The 19233-nt window shown below is 40.4% G+C and overlaps 1 protein-coding gene across 1 annotated transcript in view; it reads left to right on the top strand.

Moving 5' to 3' along the window:
• Nucleotides 1-4974: 4974 nt before the first annotated feature.
• myo3b (myosin IIIB) overlaps nt 4975-19233 on the top strand; it is a 54203-nt gene continuing 39944 nt past the window's right edge. Inside the window, exons 1-9 of the mRNA XM_079170681.1 lie at nt 4975-5157; nt 6239-6259; nt 6950-7084; nt 7567-7671; nt 7954-8053; nt 8664-8740; nt 9375-9520; nt 15049-15114; nt 17521-17676. Of these exons, the coding sequence (XP_079026807.1) occupies nt 5011-5157; nt 6239-6259; nt 6950-7084; nt 7567-7671; nt 7954-8053; nt 8664-8740; nt 9375-9520; nt 15049-15114; nt 17521-17676 (953 nt within the window). The 5' untranslated portion in view covers nt 4975-5010. The remainder of the gene's footprint in view (nt 5158-6238; nt 6260-6949; nt 7085-7566; nt 7672-7953; nt 8054-8663; nt 8741-9374; nt 9521-15048; nt 15115-17520; nt 17677-19233) is intronic.

Below are 19233 nucleotides of genomic sequence, written 5' to 3'. Positions count from 1 at the left end.
GAAGACAAAATGCCGTCCTTCTAAAGTAATATTGACCTCAAAATCTCAGGTAGCACACACAATGAAAACATCTGTATCAAATATGATAATACATTGCATATCAATGCCAATTTATCATGACGGAAGCAATTAGAAAAGGACTGCCATTCATCCAAAAGTCTTTTAAATTCTCGAGTATGCTGCATTGGTCAATATAGAGATAATGAATTCTACAGTCAAACTTTACAGAAAGCCTTACGTTTATGAAGGCAAAATGATTGTTATTGTATTTCACTGTATTATTTTAGTTTTTCTGTTCGATATGACAGTTACTTCTCTTTCAAGACATCAAACATCAAATATTTTAATCACTTGTAGGTTTAATCATCTAAAATCCAGAAAGTTACAGTGATGATGAAATGCTGGAAAACACATAATGTTAAACCATAAATGTACATGACTGTAACATACACTCAATACAATGCAAACAAAAGAAATTGCATTTATAATGTATTTCAGTTGAAGCTATGTTAAAATAAGGGCAGTCTGTTGAATCTGTACACTTTGTAATATGATATGAGGTGGTGGTATTCTGAGACTGAGCATCTGATTTAGTGTTTACTTTAGAATATTGTATTTCGAAGAAAGAATAAGAAGTTTTTTGGATTGAGAGTTTTGCATTTTGAAACCCTGTTATATAAAAACCGAGCCAAAGCAATCGTAACATACTCACACATGGAGTTATAAGTCTCAATTTTGTTGGAGTGATGCCACAGTTTGGTGATACAAATACACATAATTTACATTTTTTCTTGCATTTACACAAACGGTATTTCCCTGTATAGTATTGCAGTGCATCATGTCACATTCGCTGCTACAACAGCAGTCAATTAGATGACAGAGATTCATTTCTGACAGTGGATTAGGTTTTTAGAATGTTTTCATTTTACCGTGATGTTGGCTTATTGTTAACTAGATTGATGGTTTGTGTATTCAAAGTTGTCATTTGGAGATTATTAATTATGCAGGTGGACCGCTGAGTTTTGGGGACTTAAACCAAAAAAAAAAAAAAAAAAAGTCTTTTGTTTGTGAGGCTTTGGTCGTCCAGGGTGAGAAAAAGGGCGCAGTGCTTCCAGGCTGGCTCGTGGCTAGTGGAGATTTACTGCAAAGCCTCCTCACATCCCCTTAAAAGGGATTATATATTTTCTCTCCGCAGACTTACCAAAGGGTTTACCAAGTGGAGTTCCCGCAAGGCTTCACCAGAGAGGGTAGGATTGTGCGAGTTTGATGGAAGCAGAAAATTAGATTAGTCACTTTTACTTTGCACTGTTTCTGGTGACAAAGACGGCCCCTGTGCTGCAGCTGTTCACATCAACTAAAGCTATTACCACCTCCAACAATCACGGAAACTCAGAATTATGCAGATGTGACATAAATGCAAACGTTGGGGGGCATATTATTATGCACAAGAAGCGTCTGCATTTACTATCATCACAAAGCAACACTTAACCAAACACATATCCCAGTCGTAGTTTTATTTTTCTTCATCCTTTCACTGTGTCACAGAGAAGCTCTTGAACATCAGATACGATATCCCTTTTCCAGGTATGCTGACAGTATGGTAAACAAAGGGTAACCTGAGCGCTGCCATTGAGGACCTGTGGTGTCCTGTTCTGCAGCAGCAATGATGTGTCTCCTGTCCATTTAAGAGAACAGCATTTGGGTTTTCTCTTTGTTTTCTGACAATAAGACGGAAAATGTCTTTGTGGATGAGCACTAAAGTTGAGTAAATCTGATTCATTTGGGAACAATACATAAAAAAGAGTGCTCTGATGTAAGCAACTCTGTCAAGACTCAAACAGAAGTCAAGAAAAAATGAAGAAGCCTGTCTTGCTCTCATTTATTTTGTGTATGACCCCTATAAAACGTTGCTATGTCTCCTTGCTACCTTTCTTCACAGGTTGCACCATGTTATAACTAGGTCTAGAGGCGTATCAAAGAATGAAGAAATAATCCTAACTTTATGTAGCAGAAATATGTCTTCCCCCCTTAGATCATTCCTGTGACCCAGATGTTTGGCACAACTAATCTACTTCATTGTCAATACATAGCAGGAGAGCCTTTTGTGTGCACAACAGATGCTAAAGCATATATAGAGAATCATCCTGTCCATGTTCTCTCAATGAAATTCAACTTGACTCCTTTTGTGACTAGTTTCCCCAGCGTTGTAACAAGTTGATAGATTATTTATGTGACAAGGAGGGGCTTAGGGTGAGAAGGCTTGAGATCTTTTTGGCCTCCAAAGGAGGCATGATAGAAAAAGTATGTATGGAAATTTGAGCTCTGACAATATTAAAGCTATTTCCAGCTGCTGTGACTATCTTCCACCTAATTAGATCCCTGGGGCTTTAAACTCATGGCAACAGCAACATCCAGTGTTGTGGTTTATCGTGTGGAATAATGTCTAGATTGTTGTCACTGTGTGTGAGTGAGGCTCTGCTTTGTCAATGTCGATATATTGTTTAGGATGCCCGATTATTGTGATATTGTAAACTCCTACAATGGGTTAATATTTGAGCTCTGGATTTATATTTGACTTTATGGACAGGTTGTCTAGTGGAATCCTTTGCACTTTGCACATTTGCTTGTTACATTGTTGTCACTGGCTTACAGGAAATTAAGACAAAGCTTTCATATGAAGTGGAAACAAGCTTGATGTGTAAATAACATTATGTACAGAAGGGGAGATGGACATGTCATGTGACCTAGCAACTATCATCAACTTCCTGGTAACCCGTGTGCAACCTGAGAGGCTTCATATCAGCCACCATTATGAGTGCATACATCTGCCACCTGAATATTTAACAGTGCTGCAGATCAGGTTGCAGATTACTGGTGAATTATTAATCTCCGTAGATTAGCATGAATTACACGGGAGCATTTTGGTGTGAGGGAGAGACAAACACTTTCACAGAAGCAGGTAGGTGTGACTCCTGGCTCAGTGATCTGAGCTTTATTGATCTTTGACAATTTAAGTGAATATTTTTAGGGGGTTGCAGACTGAATGAAATGTCTTTTTTTTTATTGTTGTTCAAGCAGTAGGTGAGATTATTTGTGCTGTGTAACCTAAAGTTATGACTGATGCACAATCTGCTGTTAAAGTCTAGCTGCTGTTGTAGTTGTGTTTGGTTTTAACAGCTTCTTGCTTGTTTTGAAACTCTTGCAGAACAAGATGTGTGTTATTAGACATTAGCCTCTAATTGACTACAACAATAATCATTCTCATATGATCTGCAGCGGCACATTTGAGGCTTAAATTTACGTTTTTAAGTGTTTATGACAAAAAGCTGCTGTAGAGGAATATGAGCCGTCTGTTTCAGAAGTTGGTGACGGTCTCTTGCCAACAGGTGACCGGCGATGTGTTCACGGCATTGTGTAGATGCAGAACAGGTTAGACACATGTTACACAACAGGACGACAGTTATAAACGGCAAGTAAACAGTTTTGGCTCGTGTTGATTAATAAGGCAGGCGTGATGCATTATTCACAGGCAGTTTAAGATGGCCGATTAACTTCAATACATCAATGATGGATTATTAGACTGAAGATGAAACCAGACTTGTTGCAAAGTGATTCAGCATTTGCTCTGTGTGTAATTATTATTTATCTATGTGTCGTAAAAACGCACAATTACAAAAGATACTTTGGCTAGTGCTGCTATCGCACGTGTCTCCCTGAAGGACACAGTGAAGGATATCAGCGCTGCGTGTTTGAACGTCCCCACAGAAGAGCCGCATTATCCATCTCGTATCTGCCCGGATGCCGTTGCTCAACCTGCATGCACAACAATTCATAAATCAGTCCTCACGTGTGAGTTGCCCCAGCTCCTGAGGGTTAAACATCATTCACGGTTTGTTTTTTTTCCACATCAATCTGCTGATCTGGACTTCCCTCCCTCAGGGTCGCACTGTGATGCATAACACGTTTATGACAAGTGGCGCAGTTGTGAGATCGTCCACCAACGTTCCTCTCCATCATACTAATGTGGAATATGTGTCATTTTGAAAAAAAAAAAAAATAGGATGCATGTTCTCCAACATGGCAACATCAGTTCCTAATCCATCATGTCATTCCGGTTACGCTGTTTTGACACTTCATGCTTTGCACCGTTGGTCTTTTCGTGTTGCATTGGTCACAGAAGCATCACGAGTAGACTTAAAGGATGATTTACATTGCTCTTTTGCATCGCTGTTGATCATTAGCCCTTATAACCTTCATATAATGTAAATCACTTTATAAAACGCTTTACATAATGATCATTTCACAAAACAGAGCACGTGCCTGTTCACCGCTCGTTCAGGGCGACACTTGTCAAGTTAATCTCTGTCCAATCCAATTGATCTGGAGGAGATTGCACTTCTTAGTGGGCAGTGACGAGGTCCCGTCTAGAGAGCTAATTCAGTGTGTCTGTGAAATGACACTTGTTGCCCGTCCTCTTGAGGAAGCAATTGCTGTTGCTATTGGTGCTGTTATAGTATGATCACAAGAGACTCTTTAGTTGTAATTTTGCTCAGCCCCGATGAGTCAGAAGAAAATAACACTTGCCATGTAAGTAGAGTACTGTACAGTCCTCTCCCCCTGCTTTGTTTTTGCTTGGTTTTCTCCTGCTTTAAACCTGTTAAGTGGCTCCCCTGGCGAATATAGTCGTTTCACTGAGCTGAATGAGTAGGCCCTTGGGAATAAATGTACTGCTTTGTTCTATACATACACAGCTCTACACAGTTCTGTGTATTTTATTTGAATTACTTGCCCCTCTGTGATGTTAACTGTGTTTTTCTGTCCTGCTTAGTTTCTATTACCATAAGTTTCCATGTCACTACAGAGTAATTTCAACCAAGAATTCTTTTTTTTTTTAAATTTAGGCTTGATATGTTAAATATTCTATATTTTGTAACGTTTTTTTGTTGTTGTCTGGGGTTGTGTTTATCCTCTAGGAGGTCACTGTATGGACTGTATCCTTATAAGTACAGCATGATTGGCATGGAGAACCTGGGCGATCCTTCAAGTAACTGGGATATAGTGGAGACCATTGGTAAAGGAACATATGGGAAAGTCTACAGAGTGACCAACAAGAAGGATGGGAGTCAGGCAGCAGTGAAAGTCCTGGACCCGGTCAATGTAAGTCCCTATTGCTGTGGAACCTTTTGCAGAATTCAAAACCACTTTGGCTACTGAATGTTGTCTATTTTCCGTTTCCTGCAGTTGAGTTACACTTTGACAACATAATAACCGTCACCTTGCAGACATCAAAAGCTGTTTCAATTATCCCTAAAACGGACTCTGAATGCTGCAGAACCAGCTCGGGCTTCATTATATAGTGTGTTAATCTAAAGTAGGAAAATCCACCAGAGTGTCCAGAAACTCATTTACTCAATCATTTAATGCAGTGGTTTCCAACCTTTTTGACTTGCAGCCCTTTGAATTGACTAGTTGCAGCCCATCATTATTTTCTTCCCTTGTTTTATTTGACACCTTTTTTAAGACCAACTAAACTGGATTTGGAACTGGAATGTCTGAAAAAAAGAGTTATTAATTATATAAATATGTAAATTAGTCTTGTTTTCTGCTTTACTATCTTGTTAATTGTCTTGTGAACCAAGGGTTGGGAACCACTGATTCAATTTAAGGTGCAATATTCCCATACTTGTGCCTACATGTCATATCTACCTCATTTAGCTGCATGACATGACTACATGTGTAAAGTTAGCAACATCTGCCACTGGTTATCTCTCAATTTTAAGGCAATAAGGACACACGATTTTGTGAAAGAACATTTTTTGGATTAGTGCAAAGTAACCTGAAAATCTATTGATACAACTGAGCATTTACCTTGTTGTATATTGTCTAATATTATGTTGTCGTTATGACTCAGCATGTATGCTCAGCTGACCTGTCCTGAATAAATAAGTCTTCTATTAAAGTAAAATAATATATAATAATGAAACTGATAATTAATGTTAATGGATAACTTGATGGACAGTTGTTAGATTGAGTGTGTATTGTTTTGCTGGCTCAACTAGATAATTCACACACTAATCTGACTCTGCCTCCCCATCCTAAGTGTTAGTTTGAGTTCCCCGAAACCATCATTTTGACAGTTTTTAATGACTGCAAGAACTCATAATATTGTGACAGAAGAAAAAAAAAGCAAAGACTAAAACCATTGTGTCTTTCTTTATAACTATGTGACTTGTCTCAGCATGCGAGCCATACAAACAGAGTAAGTTGCCAGTACTTTCTCCTCCTCTCCATCTTGATGCAGTTGTACTTGTACTTGCTCCGGTGATATCTATCAACGTCTCCCCTTTCCATTTATTTCCTGTCATGTTAAGTTTAACACACCCTCACCAGCAAGTGTAGCTGCTGCATTGTCTGTATCCTCTCCGTATATCCGTCCATTTGTCTGTGTGATAAGACCGCTGTAGCCTCTGCATTGGCACCCTATTGTACTAGTGAGACTTGGTCTTAGGCGTGCCTGTGATTGTGTCAATGGAACAATCCCCATCCTGCCAGTGCTATCCACAATGGGGCTCCCCTGATGGCCATGAAGATGAAGCTGCCTCCTCTCTCATCCCTCTCCCTGATTAGACTGCTGACACTATGAATCAGACATCCAGGAGGAGAAATTCGGCCTCTCTGACTGATGCTCTTCCCTTCCTCTGAGATTTACTTTGATAGAAAAGCACTGCCAGAAATAGTTTAACACCCAGCCCATTCCTTTCCTTGTTAGTGACTTTCTAACCCCATCTGTAGTAGTCTAATTATAATCCAGCTAATACTTTTTGTTCTGCTGTTACCCAACCTGTAATATGTAGATATTTTCATGACATTTCATTATTTACTTCATATTTACATTGCTACAGCTCTGGAAATTGTTCCAACTCTGCCCGTTTTCTTTTGCTGTTTAAAGGATGTGGACGAGGAAATTGAGGCAGAATACAACATCTTGAGGTCCCTGTCCAACCACCCTAATGTGGTGAAGTTTTTCGGCATGTTCTACAAGTCAGACAACTTATCAGGTGGACAACTTTGGCTGGTCCTTGAGGTGAGCTCTTCTTAATCATTTAAAATCACATCCCACGGCCATATTGTCCTATTTAACAACATTTGCAAAATAATTACAAAAAAAAATCTATTTCAAGAAGAAATCAAGCTGGGTGCTAAATGGCCGGAAAGGAGACTGCTAGCCAATGTATGTGGATGTAAATGATACAAATATTTAAAAAAATCAGCTTTGCAAATGTTATATGAGGAAGAAACTGCTTCACCAACTCAACAGGGTGCGCTTTACTGCATTTTTGTGACTGTGATCCCAAAAACATTATAAAACTCATTGTTTAATTGAAACACTTGAGCCACAGTTTGTCACAACAACCCACCGACATGAACGTTGACGCCATCATGCTGCCGCGTGATGCTGCATTGCTTCCTCTGACTTGTGTGTGTGGGCGAGCTCTCCCCATGAATCCTAATCTACAGGGTTGAGTGATGGACGAGTAACCATGAGTTTCTCTGTCTCCCTCCCAGCTGTGCAACGGCGGCTCTGTCACAGAACTCATCAAAGGCCTGCTCATGCGAGACCAGCGTCTGCAGGAGCCTGTTATCTCGTACATCTTATACAGTGCCCTCTTGGTAAGAGATGACCCGCTGCAAAACTGCTAATGTTAGTGAGGAGGTGGCATGCAAACATGCAGAGAGCGTGCTGAGGATTTATTTTCAGCAGGGGGAAGTGTGGCAGTCGGTTAATGAATTAATGTCTCTCGCTCTGAACAGCTGTGGAACTTCTTTTACATGACTTTCTACTGCATAACCTTTCGATGCATCATATTCTAATTCATACTAATGACAAATGACGAATAATGGGATGGTGATTCACGCTGAGCACCTTGTGTTTTCTGTCCTCTAACTTAAAAGGGTCTCCAGCATTTGCACAACAACCGAATTATTCATCGTGACGTCAAAGGCAACAACATTCTCCTGACAACTGAGGGAGGAGTCAAACTGGTTGACTTTGGTAATGGTCTTTGAAAGAGGCAGTTTAGCCAATTCCGGGTCCGCTGGAAAGAGACAAATGCATCATGGTCTGAAAAATGTCTCCCAGCTTTATCTGTGCGCTAAAGTGCATTGTCAGATAAATTAAGTATTGTTTGTGATCCATGGGAATGGTCAGCAGCACATCCCTGCAACGTTGTTTGTGAAGTCAAACACAAGCACAGGATAAATCGTTTTATGTGCTCCGCACTTTAGTCCCTCGCTCACCATAACATCTTTTTATTTCATGGACCGTAGCCTTAACCTAAGGCTATTATTGCTCATTTAAATTGCATTATTTGATCCTTTGCATATTAAAATGAAGCTGTTATGGTAAATGACTTTGAGTCACCCCTAGGCATGTTTATGTCCTCTGTGTCATGGAGATGAAGTGGACTCATGCTGATAAAAATCTGTCCTACATAATTTGAAATGATTATAGCCCATTATTATTACTGCTTGGCAGGCTGCCACACTAAATGATATGCCAGGATTTATTGATTAATTCAAACATTAATTGTATTTTATTCTCTGCAAATTCACACGAATAAACATACTAATCTTGATTATTATAAATACATTTTTTTTTGTAGGTGTTTCAGCTCAACTGACCAGTGCACGATTGCGAAGGAACACATCAGTCGGGACTCCGTTTTGGATGGCTCCTGAGGTCAGAGTCTACGCTTCAGTTCACACACACATGTTTTAATGCCTACTTGAACATTTTTAAATGTGCAAAATCTCTAACATGTGCCACAAAGAGAGAGGGAGAGAGAGGCTCAGTTATTTCTGTGTGACTCTCCCCTGTGTCATTGTGTATTCCCCACCACGGGTGCAGCACTTGAGGTTGCCTCAAGGTTAATAGCTGGGAGTCTGTGGCCCCTCGGCTTACTCTTTGGCAGAAATGAGGTGCGGTGATTGGGCTGCTAGGGAGGGACCTCAGGGGCAATTAGAATAAAGTCAGCTGTAAAATGTAGTGTCAGTTATAATTATTGACTGTGGAAAAGAGAGGCTCATACCACGGGCAACTGAGCTGACCTACCTTTTAGTATTTAAATAGTCCATAAAGATAGATATTTGTAACTCTGCCAGGTTTTAGGCAGTAAGGGAGTGCCATAATAAGGAAGTTATATTCAGCTTTATGATCCGTTTAAACATTATTTTCTTTAAGTTATTACTCGATATCTCTAAGGTGATATTGATCGTGCTTTATTTCAAGAATTTGAGGGGAAACTGCCTTTTTGTTTAGGACTTAACAGTTTAAATGAGTTGTTCAGATGGTCACAGTCGTGTTGTCTTGCCAGGTCATAGCCTGTGAACAGCAGTATGACTACTCCTACGATGCCCGCTGTGATGTGTGGTCGCTCGGCATTACAGCCATCGAGCTGGCAGATGGAGATCCCCCGCTGGCTGAGATGCACCCAGTTAAAGCCCTCTTCAAGATCCCACGGTGAGTCCACTAGAGGGCGCTCCTACCACACAACCGGGGGGCTGTCCACACAAGGACACTCAAAGACGGCTTTCCATTATGACAGGAGGACAATGGCAAACTGAATTTGACAGTAGAGGTGATGAAAAGAAAAGAAGAAAACGCGACTTTCTTAGTTAAACTCCGTATTTGTGGTTTGATCCACGTTCCTTGTTGCCATTGTCTTATCTGAAAGGGAGCATCTGCTGAATAATCAGTGTTCAACATTTTCATCGTCAACAAAATGTAGTTGTGTTTGGCCTTAAAATTAATGCAGTGATTCAATCTGTAAAAATATTCACTGCTGGAGACGGTGTGTGCCTGATGATCATTTGAGAGCTTAGTGGCTACACGCGGTTGACCTTTTGTTATCAGCACAATCGCGCAATTATCTCTCAGTTAGGTAGAGATATGCCCTTCTGATTGCAATTTGCATTGGTGATTAGCTCCATTCACATTGAGATGAGGCTGTCACCTCCTCCCCGTCACAATGTTATCTCCTCCCTGCCAAGCCAGAAGAGGAACATGGATGGTTTGTGTGGTAGGAATTATGGAGCTACTGTAGCATTTCATCAGCACCAAATTCATCCAGAATTTAAGATAATTGCAAGAGTAAGGGCGACTCGTAAAAATGAATGCTGCTAATTCAGAGTTAGGCTTTTCTCACATATTCACCTTATAACACGTCACCCTTTCGGTGGAGTAGATGTAGCTTAGGGGTTGTATGTTAAGGACACATTTAAAAGAGCTACCTGGAGCAGGATAAGTGGTTTCTGTCAAGAAGCAAACACGTTTCCTTATCAAATAGCAGCCATAATAAAAGGGGGCATATGCATTTCCCACGTCAATGTCCAATCCTATTTCATTACTGCAGATCTCTTAGACTCTGTGGCTCTGGGGATAACTAGGATGTTGATAGAATTGGACGTATATCTTTAACTGACATTCCTCCGTCTCCAATCCAATCAAAATAGATATTTTGCCCTTTTGGTGTTGGGACCTTAAAGGCTTGGTGGTCGTGGTATAAATCACAGCGAATGTGTTGAACCATGAAATGATTCTGTTCACATGTCATTTATCGCAAATATATTTTCCCATCATTGCTGCTCGGCAGACAAAAATCACATGGAAACGTGGTGTGAATTATGACTCCTGTGTGAATTACTTTCTAAATAGGGAAATGTGTTTCACCTTTGGGCTTTTAGCGGCGGTGGGAGTGATTCATGATGAAATCAGAGAGATTCATCTTCACAGGTTTTGATCATTGCAAAGTTCAAATTTTTTTTTCTCTATTTGATACTTCATAAACCCTTCCCAAAGTATTGTCCTTGCACAGTACATGTTTTATGAAACCATACAAGCACTTAAACATGCAATAAGCATTTTCATCATTCTCATATTTTACAGTTGCACACAGTAATGTGTTTCTAGACTTTAAAGGGTTCACTGTCATGTAGTTAATCTTGTATTTATCATCCACCTTATCATTCCTCCTCTCTGAAACACATCTAGATAGTAAACGACAGTCAAAGAAATATAGAAGATATACTATTAAGAGGATATGCCATGTACAAGACAAATTCACCCTAGTTGTGATTCATGTTATACATTTTCTTTTACGTTAAAGTCATGGCACTACTTCTATATGATGCTGTTTGTTAATCTTTCGTTTTCTTTCTTTTTCTGAGAAAAAACACAAAGCTTTTGCTGGACAGGTATTCTTATCGAGCTCAATATTTCCTGGTGAGGACCAAAAAAAAACAGTCAGTGCAATCACCCCTTTGACTACAGGGGCCGGCAGCAGATCTGTCACAGTTTTGGTTTTGCTTGGGGAAACCTGCACAGGTGGAAATGCTTATGTCCCGGCCGGCTATAAATGATAAGAGGAGCTATGATATCTGTCAGATGGGACTCTGATGAGCTCCATGAATCGGGGTCACCTTGGTGCGTCTTCTGTTTGTGCTTCAGAAATGTCTGATACTTGATGAGCTGTGACATACAGCTCATCTGTGCATATGTTTAAATCTCAGGTAGTTCATACTTCTATTTTTTTTGTAGTTTCAGTCGTTTTAATTGAAGTTGAATCCGAGGCTTTTGTGAATTTGCCCTTTGTTATGATTAATTAAAACTAATTGAGTGTGTTACAGTGCATATGACAGATATGTGATGCCCATGGTGACCATGAATGAAGGTAACGGAGCATGTCAGAGGGTAAAGTTGTAAAATCATCAACTGCTAAATTAATTACAGACAGTTACTCAAGACAAATGTGGTCTGTGATATTTAATACACAGGAAGGTTAATTGCTTGAGCGGGTCCTCTCTTTGCTGTGCATGCCTAGTGTCCATGTAAAGTCAAATCAAAGTGTGTGTAAAATGCGTTGTAAAGGTTAAAGGCAATTGGCAACGCCGTCCAAGGTTGTGTTTATTCGGCCAGATCCCTGTAGATATTAGCCACATATTTAACAGTACATATATATGTCTGAGCGGAGAGCAGAACGAACGAGATAGAAGACAGTATAGTAAATGATGGCCTGTCGGAGGCAACAAAGGGTAATCAAATGATGAGGCTCAGGGAGAGAAATCCACACCAGCGCGCTGGCGAGAGACAGCTCTTCATGGAGAAAGCCTGAGTTAAAATCTGTGCAGCTGAACAGCCATGGGTGATGAATATCAGTGCAGTTTCTTGGGTTTCTGACACAAAGAAATCTTATCAAAGAGGTGAAAAACCAAGTCTGGGGTGAACTGAAGATATGTCTTGCCTTGCCTGATATGTGATCATTGCAGATTTGTTTGCATGTATTTTTAAATCCTCTCCCGGCAAATCTATCATTCATCTTCAATATCGAACAATACTAGGAGGCAACAGCCATGCCAGCAGCTTGTTAAGGTAAATATGTTAGCATGCTAACATGCTCACAATGACACATTTAACAGGCTGATGTTTGGGATGTTTATTTTTTACTTTCTTCACCATTTTAGAGTGTTGGCGTTCTTATTCTTGCTAATCAGCACTAAACTCAAACTTGAAATGCCATCATCAGATTTGCAGGTATTTAGTCATAAACTAAAGTATTGAACAAATTAGAATGATTGTTATGTGATTTTATTATGTTTTCGGGTTGTCCATTCTTGTCATATTTCTTGAGATATTTCAGTCAGGACCATAGACTGAATATATTATAGGTGGTGGACCGACCAACTGGCAATGCCAAACCTAGAGCCCTGCCACCAGTTAAGCTAATAATTGCAGATTAGTGAGCATTTGTATTTGTGGGTCCTTTCTCTGAGACTCCTTGGCAGAAAACAAATTCCAGCAACAACAGTGAAACACTTCTAGATGGTTACGATTAATAACTTGTCGGCTTTTCAGTCTGTCACACAAGAATGCCAGAAATAATGCTGATGTGGAAACCGTGTGAAGCCTACCAGGGTTGTTCTCAACACATTGCTCGCTGTGATTGTGAAAACCAGCCTTTTTAAAAAAAAAAAAGAACTCACATGGCTTTGATTTACCACATTTACATTCTATGTTTTAAAGTTTGTATACGGTTTGAATAGAGTGACGTAACCTTAATGTCACAGTGTTCCCATTATGAGACCCCGATGCAGTCTTGACCCCTAAGAGAGATCATTGGCTGGTTAGATGATTTTCCTCCATGTCTTAAGGCTTCAACATCTCTGTTTTTGATGATGTTATTTTACTGCCCTGTGTGGAGTCCAGGACTGCAGCATTTGTCGATGTGGCCACCAAAGACGTGATAAATGTAGCAGTAGCCCTGCGTGTTCATGCATATATGCGCAAAGAAGTGCTGGGGCTCTGGCTGCAGTGATGGATGAGATGAAATTTTAAGCAGGCGGTCCATTCGCTGAATAAGTCTTTATTTTAGAGTCTCTGTTCAGTCCTTATGAATGTTTCTGCTGCAACACTAATTCCCTCTTTTTGCTGAAAACAGGCCAACAACCAAGGAAATACATACATCTTTCACCAGTTATTATGAATCTTCAATGCTGTTTTGATTATTTGTAAGATTTGAAGTACATCACTGTCCACCACTAAGAAGGTTATGCAGATCAACATTGCTGCCTTGTTTTGGTAATGTAATCACCTTCATGTTGTCTGGTATAGTGGACTTTGGAGACTGTGGAGATTGTTTTTTATCTCCATAATGATACTGATTCAACACCTTTACTGGGTTTGTTTCATGTGTGTTTTAAAGTGAGCTGCATAGTAAGTGAGCACTGACAATATTGAATAAAGCGTCGAAGTACATATGGGAAATGGGGGAATTATAAATTCTGCATATTAAATATTCAAATATTACATTGGCCTGATTTTTGTCTTCCTTCATGGCTTAGTTACAGCCGTCAAGTGCTGTTGACACCTCTGTGATTTTGCCTCAATCCACTCTGAGGGAACGTCTGACAGCACAAGCTCTGCCTGGACCTAGATTTGAATAAGCCATTTGTGTTTACAATATGAGCCAGCACTCTCACAAATACAGAAAGAAATAAATGCCTGAATTTGCTAAGCACAATGAGCACACTTGACAGTGTTATCAGCAGTGTGCTGCTATATTGACTTTCTAATGTATAAGCAGTATGGTACAACATCAAGGCGAGAACGTGTCTTCAGGCTCATATTAGAGGTTGCATTGAAGCAGTCAGTTACTGGCTTTGATCTGCACTTTGGAAAGGATTGCCTGTCTGAATCCTTATCAAAGACTCGACTAACTTAGTGCTGCGGAAAATGACAGATTTTGTACCCCAACATCCTCTCCTCTCTTCCAAAGAAAGAGAGAGGAAAAAAGATGTTAAGTATGTTGTCATTTAACGTGTAGCTGCATCTACCTCTGGTTTGTACGTGATAAACAAAATTCATGCGTGTTATTTTTTCTTTTTCCTTTTCATGCTTCCTTTTCCTTTTTTCATATTCTACCTGTCTGTCAGCTTTGTGAAACAACGCGCGTCAACTAATTAGTCCAGTTAATAAATGTCTCGACCAGGTCTTGTCACCGTTATGCCTGACAGTGACAAAAGGCTCAGCCTCCAGCTGTCAGACTCGCAGCTCCCTGTGAAGATGACTGTACTCAGGCCGGTCCAGCCTTGGCTCCTCTTACAGATTTGCCTCCTGTCATCTTGCACACTTGAAAAGTGTTAGCCTCATTATAGATGGCCTCCGTAAATGCTGCTGACAGAGGTATAACTAGCTCCCATAACTTTGGGCTCCCAATGGCAGATGCTTGCTGCCAGACAGTAGAGGAGCTGTTATCATTTGTCACTTTTTCTGTGGCTGCCACAGACCTGGACCCCGACCAGCTCGTCCTCGGACCAAAAAACTCTCACAGGAGTCTGGCGGTCACACTCCGCCTGCCAGCGATCATTTGTCAGCTAACTCGGGAGACTTAACTCAAAGTCTTTCATTTTTAGAGATGATCATGGTGACATTTAAATGTTTCGCTCAGTTTTTCAAATGTTAAGTTGACTTTTGCATGTGTGATTTTGTTTCAGAAATCCCTCCCCTACATTACGAAATCCAGAGCAGTGGTGCAGGAGTTTTTGCCATTTCATCGGCCAGTAAGTGTCCTCTTACTTTAACCTGTCGACCTTTGTACTCAGTTATTTAAAAAAACACACAATGGCAGTGAAAGCACACAGCAGCACTTATGTTCAGAAAGAGCCCAACTCTATTCTGAAGAATATGAGGCTGTTTAAGAATAATGATATATCGGTAGATACTTATTTATTTATTTATTTATTCAACATAAATATACTTTTTTGGTAAGATTCCCTCAAATTTAGTTTACTAGGACTTTGTTTGGTTTGGTTAATAAATAATGATATGGATGTGTTTGGTGCAGAGGCGGAGTAGCGTGGGATGGTTTAGGACTTGGGTAGGAGGAGAGTTCTGCGCAGTTCTGAATCACATATAAAAGGATATTAAATGTAAAAATAAGAAAAGTTAACATCAAATGTACATGGAAATGCAGCCTGTAAATACATCAATGTATTGTTAAATCTATTTGCAAGACATTCAAATTTGGGACTGAAAGTAATATTGAACACCTGCTGTTGATTCTGCTAACAATACTTAGCATAATAGTAGCAATTGTCCACAATGAAATGATAAAACGTATCTGGAGAACGACTTTCTTTTATCAGGAACAACTGAACATTAGCTTTAGTACATTATCAGCAGGCGGGAATGTGCATCTTAACATCGAGGGTGTTGAAATTTATATTTTATAGCCAGATTATATCAACCCTCTTGTCCTTCTGTTCATTGACTTTCATTTGTGTAAATCTGCCGCAGAGGAACAAACTAATTCACCTGAGTAATCAATTCTATCTGAGGCCCAGATAAGTTATCATTTCCTCCTCAGTGCAAAGCTAATAATGTCAGGGGTGGCTGGTAAATGGTTGCTCAGAATATACAACCTTAATATCCACCGCGCAGAGCAGAGGTGTGTGAGGCTGACCCATAATGAGAAAATAAAATTCAATTTGTGTGAGCGCGGTTTCCAGCTAACATTTATGTTAGAGGTTTTCAATGAAATGCATTAACTGTAAAGAAGTAATTGAAAAAAAAAAAAACCCAGACCGTCTGCCTTGAAGGCCTGTTGGCTTTTTTATGTGTCACTTGAGTATTGACTGGTCAGGACACAGTCGAGGCATATTACCCCTTAAACCAGTCAGCGCACATTGTAGTGATTGGAGTTCTTTGTAGTCTCGTAGTAGTTTTTACAAGAATATAATTGCAATGGTTTTAATTTCTGGATTGCAACTCTGTAATCTGTGGTAATGGATTGTGTGATATCATATCAAAAATGATCTCCCCGCACAAAGCCCAGCAGAGTTCAATGTAGGGGGGCTGGACAATGTTATCAACCATTGCAGGCTGTTTGAGAAGCCTTTTCAGCCCAGTCACCCCTGTGTATGTGTGTGTCTTTGTGTGTGTGTGTGTGTGTGTGTGTGTGTGTGCGTGTGTGTAGGGGAAACTATGGTGGTGGTGGTGGGGGGCGGGATTCGGGGATAATAAATCCATCACCGGCGCCTGTCTCTGGCTTGTGCAGCCAGAGAGCTGACTTCTGTGACAAAGTGGCCTGCCGTTCAGCATCCCGGCAGCACAGCCCTGCTAATAGCAGCAACCTCTGCTTAATGTCCTGACGCTAATGAATTCATGGAATTAACTTTCAGAGCTGAACAAACTGATAAAAGAAACAGAATTCCAGTGTAGATTAGGTCGTAGGAATTAGATTGGTGTTTTTCTCCTATCTCGCCTCTGCCTGCAATAGTTGGTGCTGTAGTGCTTACACACACACACACACACACACACACACACACACACACACACACACACACACACACACACACACACACACACACACACACACACACACAGAGTCTTTAGCTGAACAAGTAATTGAACAGCACAAATGTGGATTGTTGATGGATGCATCGTTGCGTTCAGGTGGGGATTTCAAGTGTTTTAATTTCATAGTTTTTGTCTCACAATATATCAAACTGTCAACAATGAAAGCCAGTGTTCCCCTGGGTGTGTGGTCAATATTTTGCAACCGTTTGTATCAGCAGCTAACTGATGCAGAATTGTGGCCATGGGCCATTATCACATAGTGACATCACCTCTTGGCAAACACTGCACATCACAGATAGGACTTACTGCCGTGCCAGAGCGAGGCTTGTTTGGACTCAGGGGCCATGGTGATAGTGACCATGTGGTACTCAGACAGAGAATGACAGATTAGTGACCCCCACACATAAGAACACAAGGAGCTCTCTGCTGGCTCTGAGTGTCTGTCTGAACTCGTCTCATCAAACCAGCTTTCTACAATGTTCAGGTGATCACACAGTTTATCCTCAGCAGTTTAAGCATTTTAAGATTGAAAATAAAAAGATAGGTAATGTTCGAGGCTTTGTCTGTCTGAACACGCTCAAAGCCTCCTCTATGTTTGTGATTGTAAGGTGTCTGATAAAGGATTTTGAAGCTCGTCCATCTGTGACCCACCTCCTGGAGCATCCCTTCATCAAGCAGGCCCACGGCAAGGATGTGGCACTACGGCAGCAGTTAGCTGCTCTCATCCTGGAGCAGCAAGACCTTGGCTGCAAAACCAAGACCAAGTAAGTCCCTTGATTTTACACTCTAAAATTGTAGAAGAAATGATACGGTGCTGTGACAAAGCTGGTCGCTTCATTTGTGTGCTGTCCTTGGAGGTTTTGTTGCAGCAGATGGGCACTGACTGAGTGGAGGTATGCTTTCTGTCCAGTAGGGGGCAGGGTCTCATCTTCTTACACTCAGAAATGAGGATGAGCCCCAGTAATGGACATTACAGTGTGTGATTAAAGAGAAGTTAGGGGAGTGTGACTAATTCAAAGGGAGTGATTGTGCTGACTAACCTTAGATTAATAAACGCCATTTAGGCCAGTCGATGTAGCAACCGTCTGATGGGAAGCCCTTAGTACAAAGCACTTCTGTGTGATTAAACCAATCATGGAGTAAATATTCATTTCAAGATTGATTTACTTCGGAAAATAAGTGACATTTCAACTCTACTGCCTTCTTTTTTGCTTGGTTTTGAAAGACACAACTAGAGATATTTTCTATCTCTAGAAATATTTTCAGCTACTATACAAGTTCCTCGCTAAATAGATATATACTGTAGATATGAAGAGTCAGAGCGTGATTTCATGAGCTTTTGTCCTAAAATGTGCGATGATGAATAGTTCACCCCGACACGGTCATGGCAGCAAATGACAGAGCAGAAGTCTCCTGGAGAAATACTGACTTTGGCGCTGCTTAATCTTCGTTATAAAGGAGTTCGCTGAACCTACCCTTGACTGAGAGTCTTGATGTTGTGCCAGCTCTGTTTACTCCCGAGAGTGTGCAGAGTCGGTGCCTGAGCCTGATCCCGAATTCCTGTCCACAGTGAAAGTGGATAATGGGATTAGGAGCTTGTAGGGCGAGAACTGGGCTCGCCTAGTTTAGTCTCTCATGCCACAGATCAGCACACAATGACTCCAGATAAGAATAAAGACATAGAGAACTTAAAAGTAGCTGCCGTAGGTGGAATAGTGTGATTTACTTCAAAGCAGGAGAGAGAGGTAGAGGCTAGAGGTCTCAAGTCCCTCTCCAAAGGGACACGATGACGAGTCGTCACTTCAGAGGGACCACATATTGAGCATGAGACTTTATTTCTGCGCTGTCGAATTTATTCAGAATACAAAATGAATTCGAAGGCAGAGGAGGAAACAATTCCTAACCTGAAGCCTGAATATTTGTATTCATGCTATGATTGATTATTTATTATAATAGAATATGGATGCATCTTGTTTAAAATAGATATGTTATTGTTTTGCAATTTTAAGGATTGAGAAGTAGAAGTGTTTTAAATGTTTCTTCTTTAGCTTTTATTCAAGGAGGAGGCTGGTGTTACTGAAGACATTTCTTTTTGTCAAATACTGTATGTAATTATTGTTTTTTTATTGTAATTTTTTAACAACTAGTGCATTTTGGACTATTTCTAGTCGAGGAATGTCGCCAAATTGCACAACACAAACTACTTCCTTTGTAGAGGTTAGTTGTCCCTAAATATTCACACCCAGTAACTGCCAGGTGTCACTGTTGCATATCTGTAGTTATTGAGTCAATGCTAACGTTAGCTTGCATATGTGACACTT

Source organism: Pholis gunnellus, assembly GCF_910591455.1.
Source record: "Pholis gunnellus genome assembly, chromosome: 12".
NCBI classification, from domain to species: Eukaryota; Metazoa; Chordata; class Actinopteri; order Perciformes; family Pholidae; genus Pholis; species Pholis gunnellus.
Note: the sequence above shows the minus strand (reverse complement) of the source record. Positions and strands in the feature narration are given on the sequence as shown.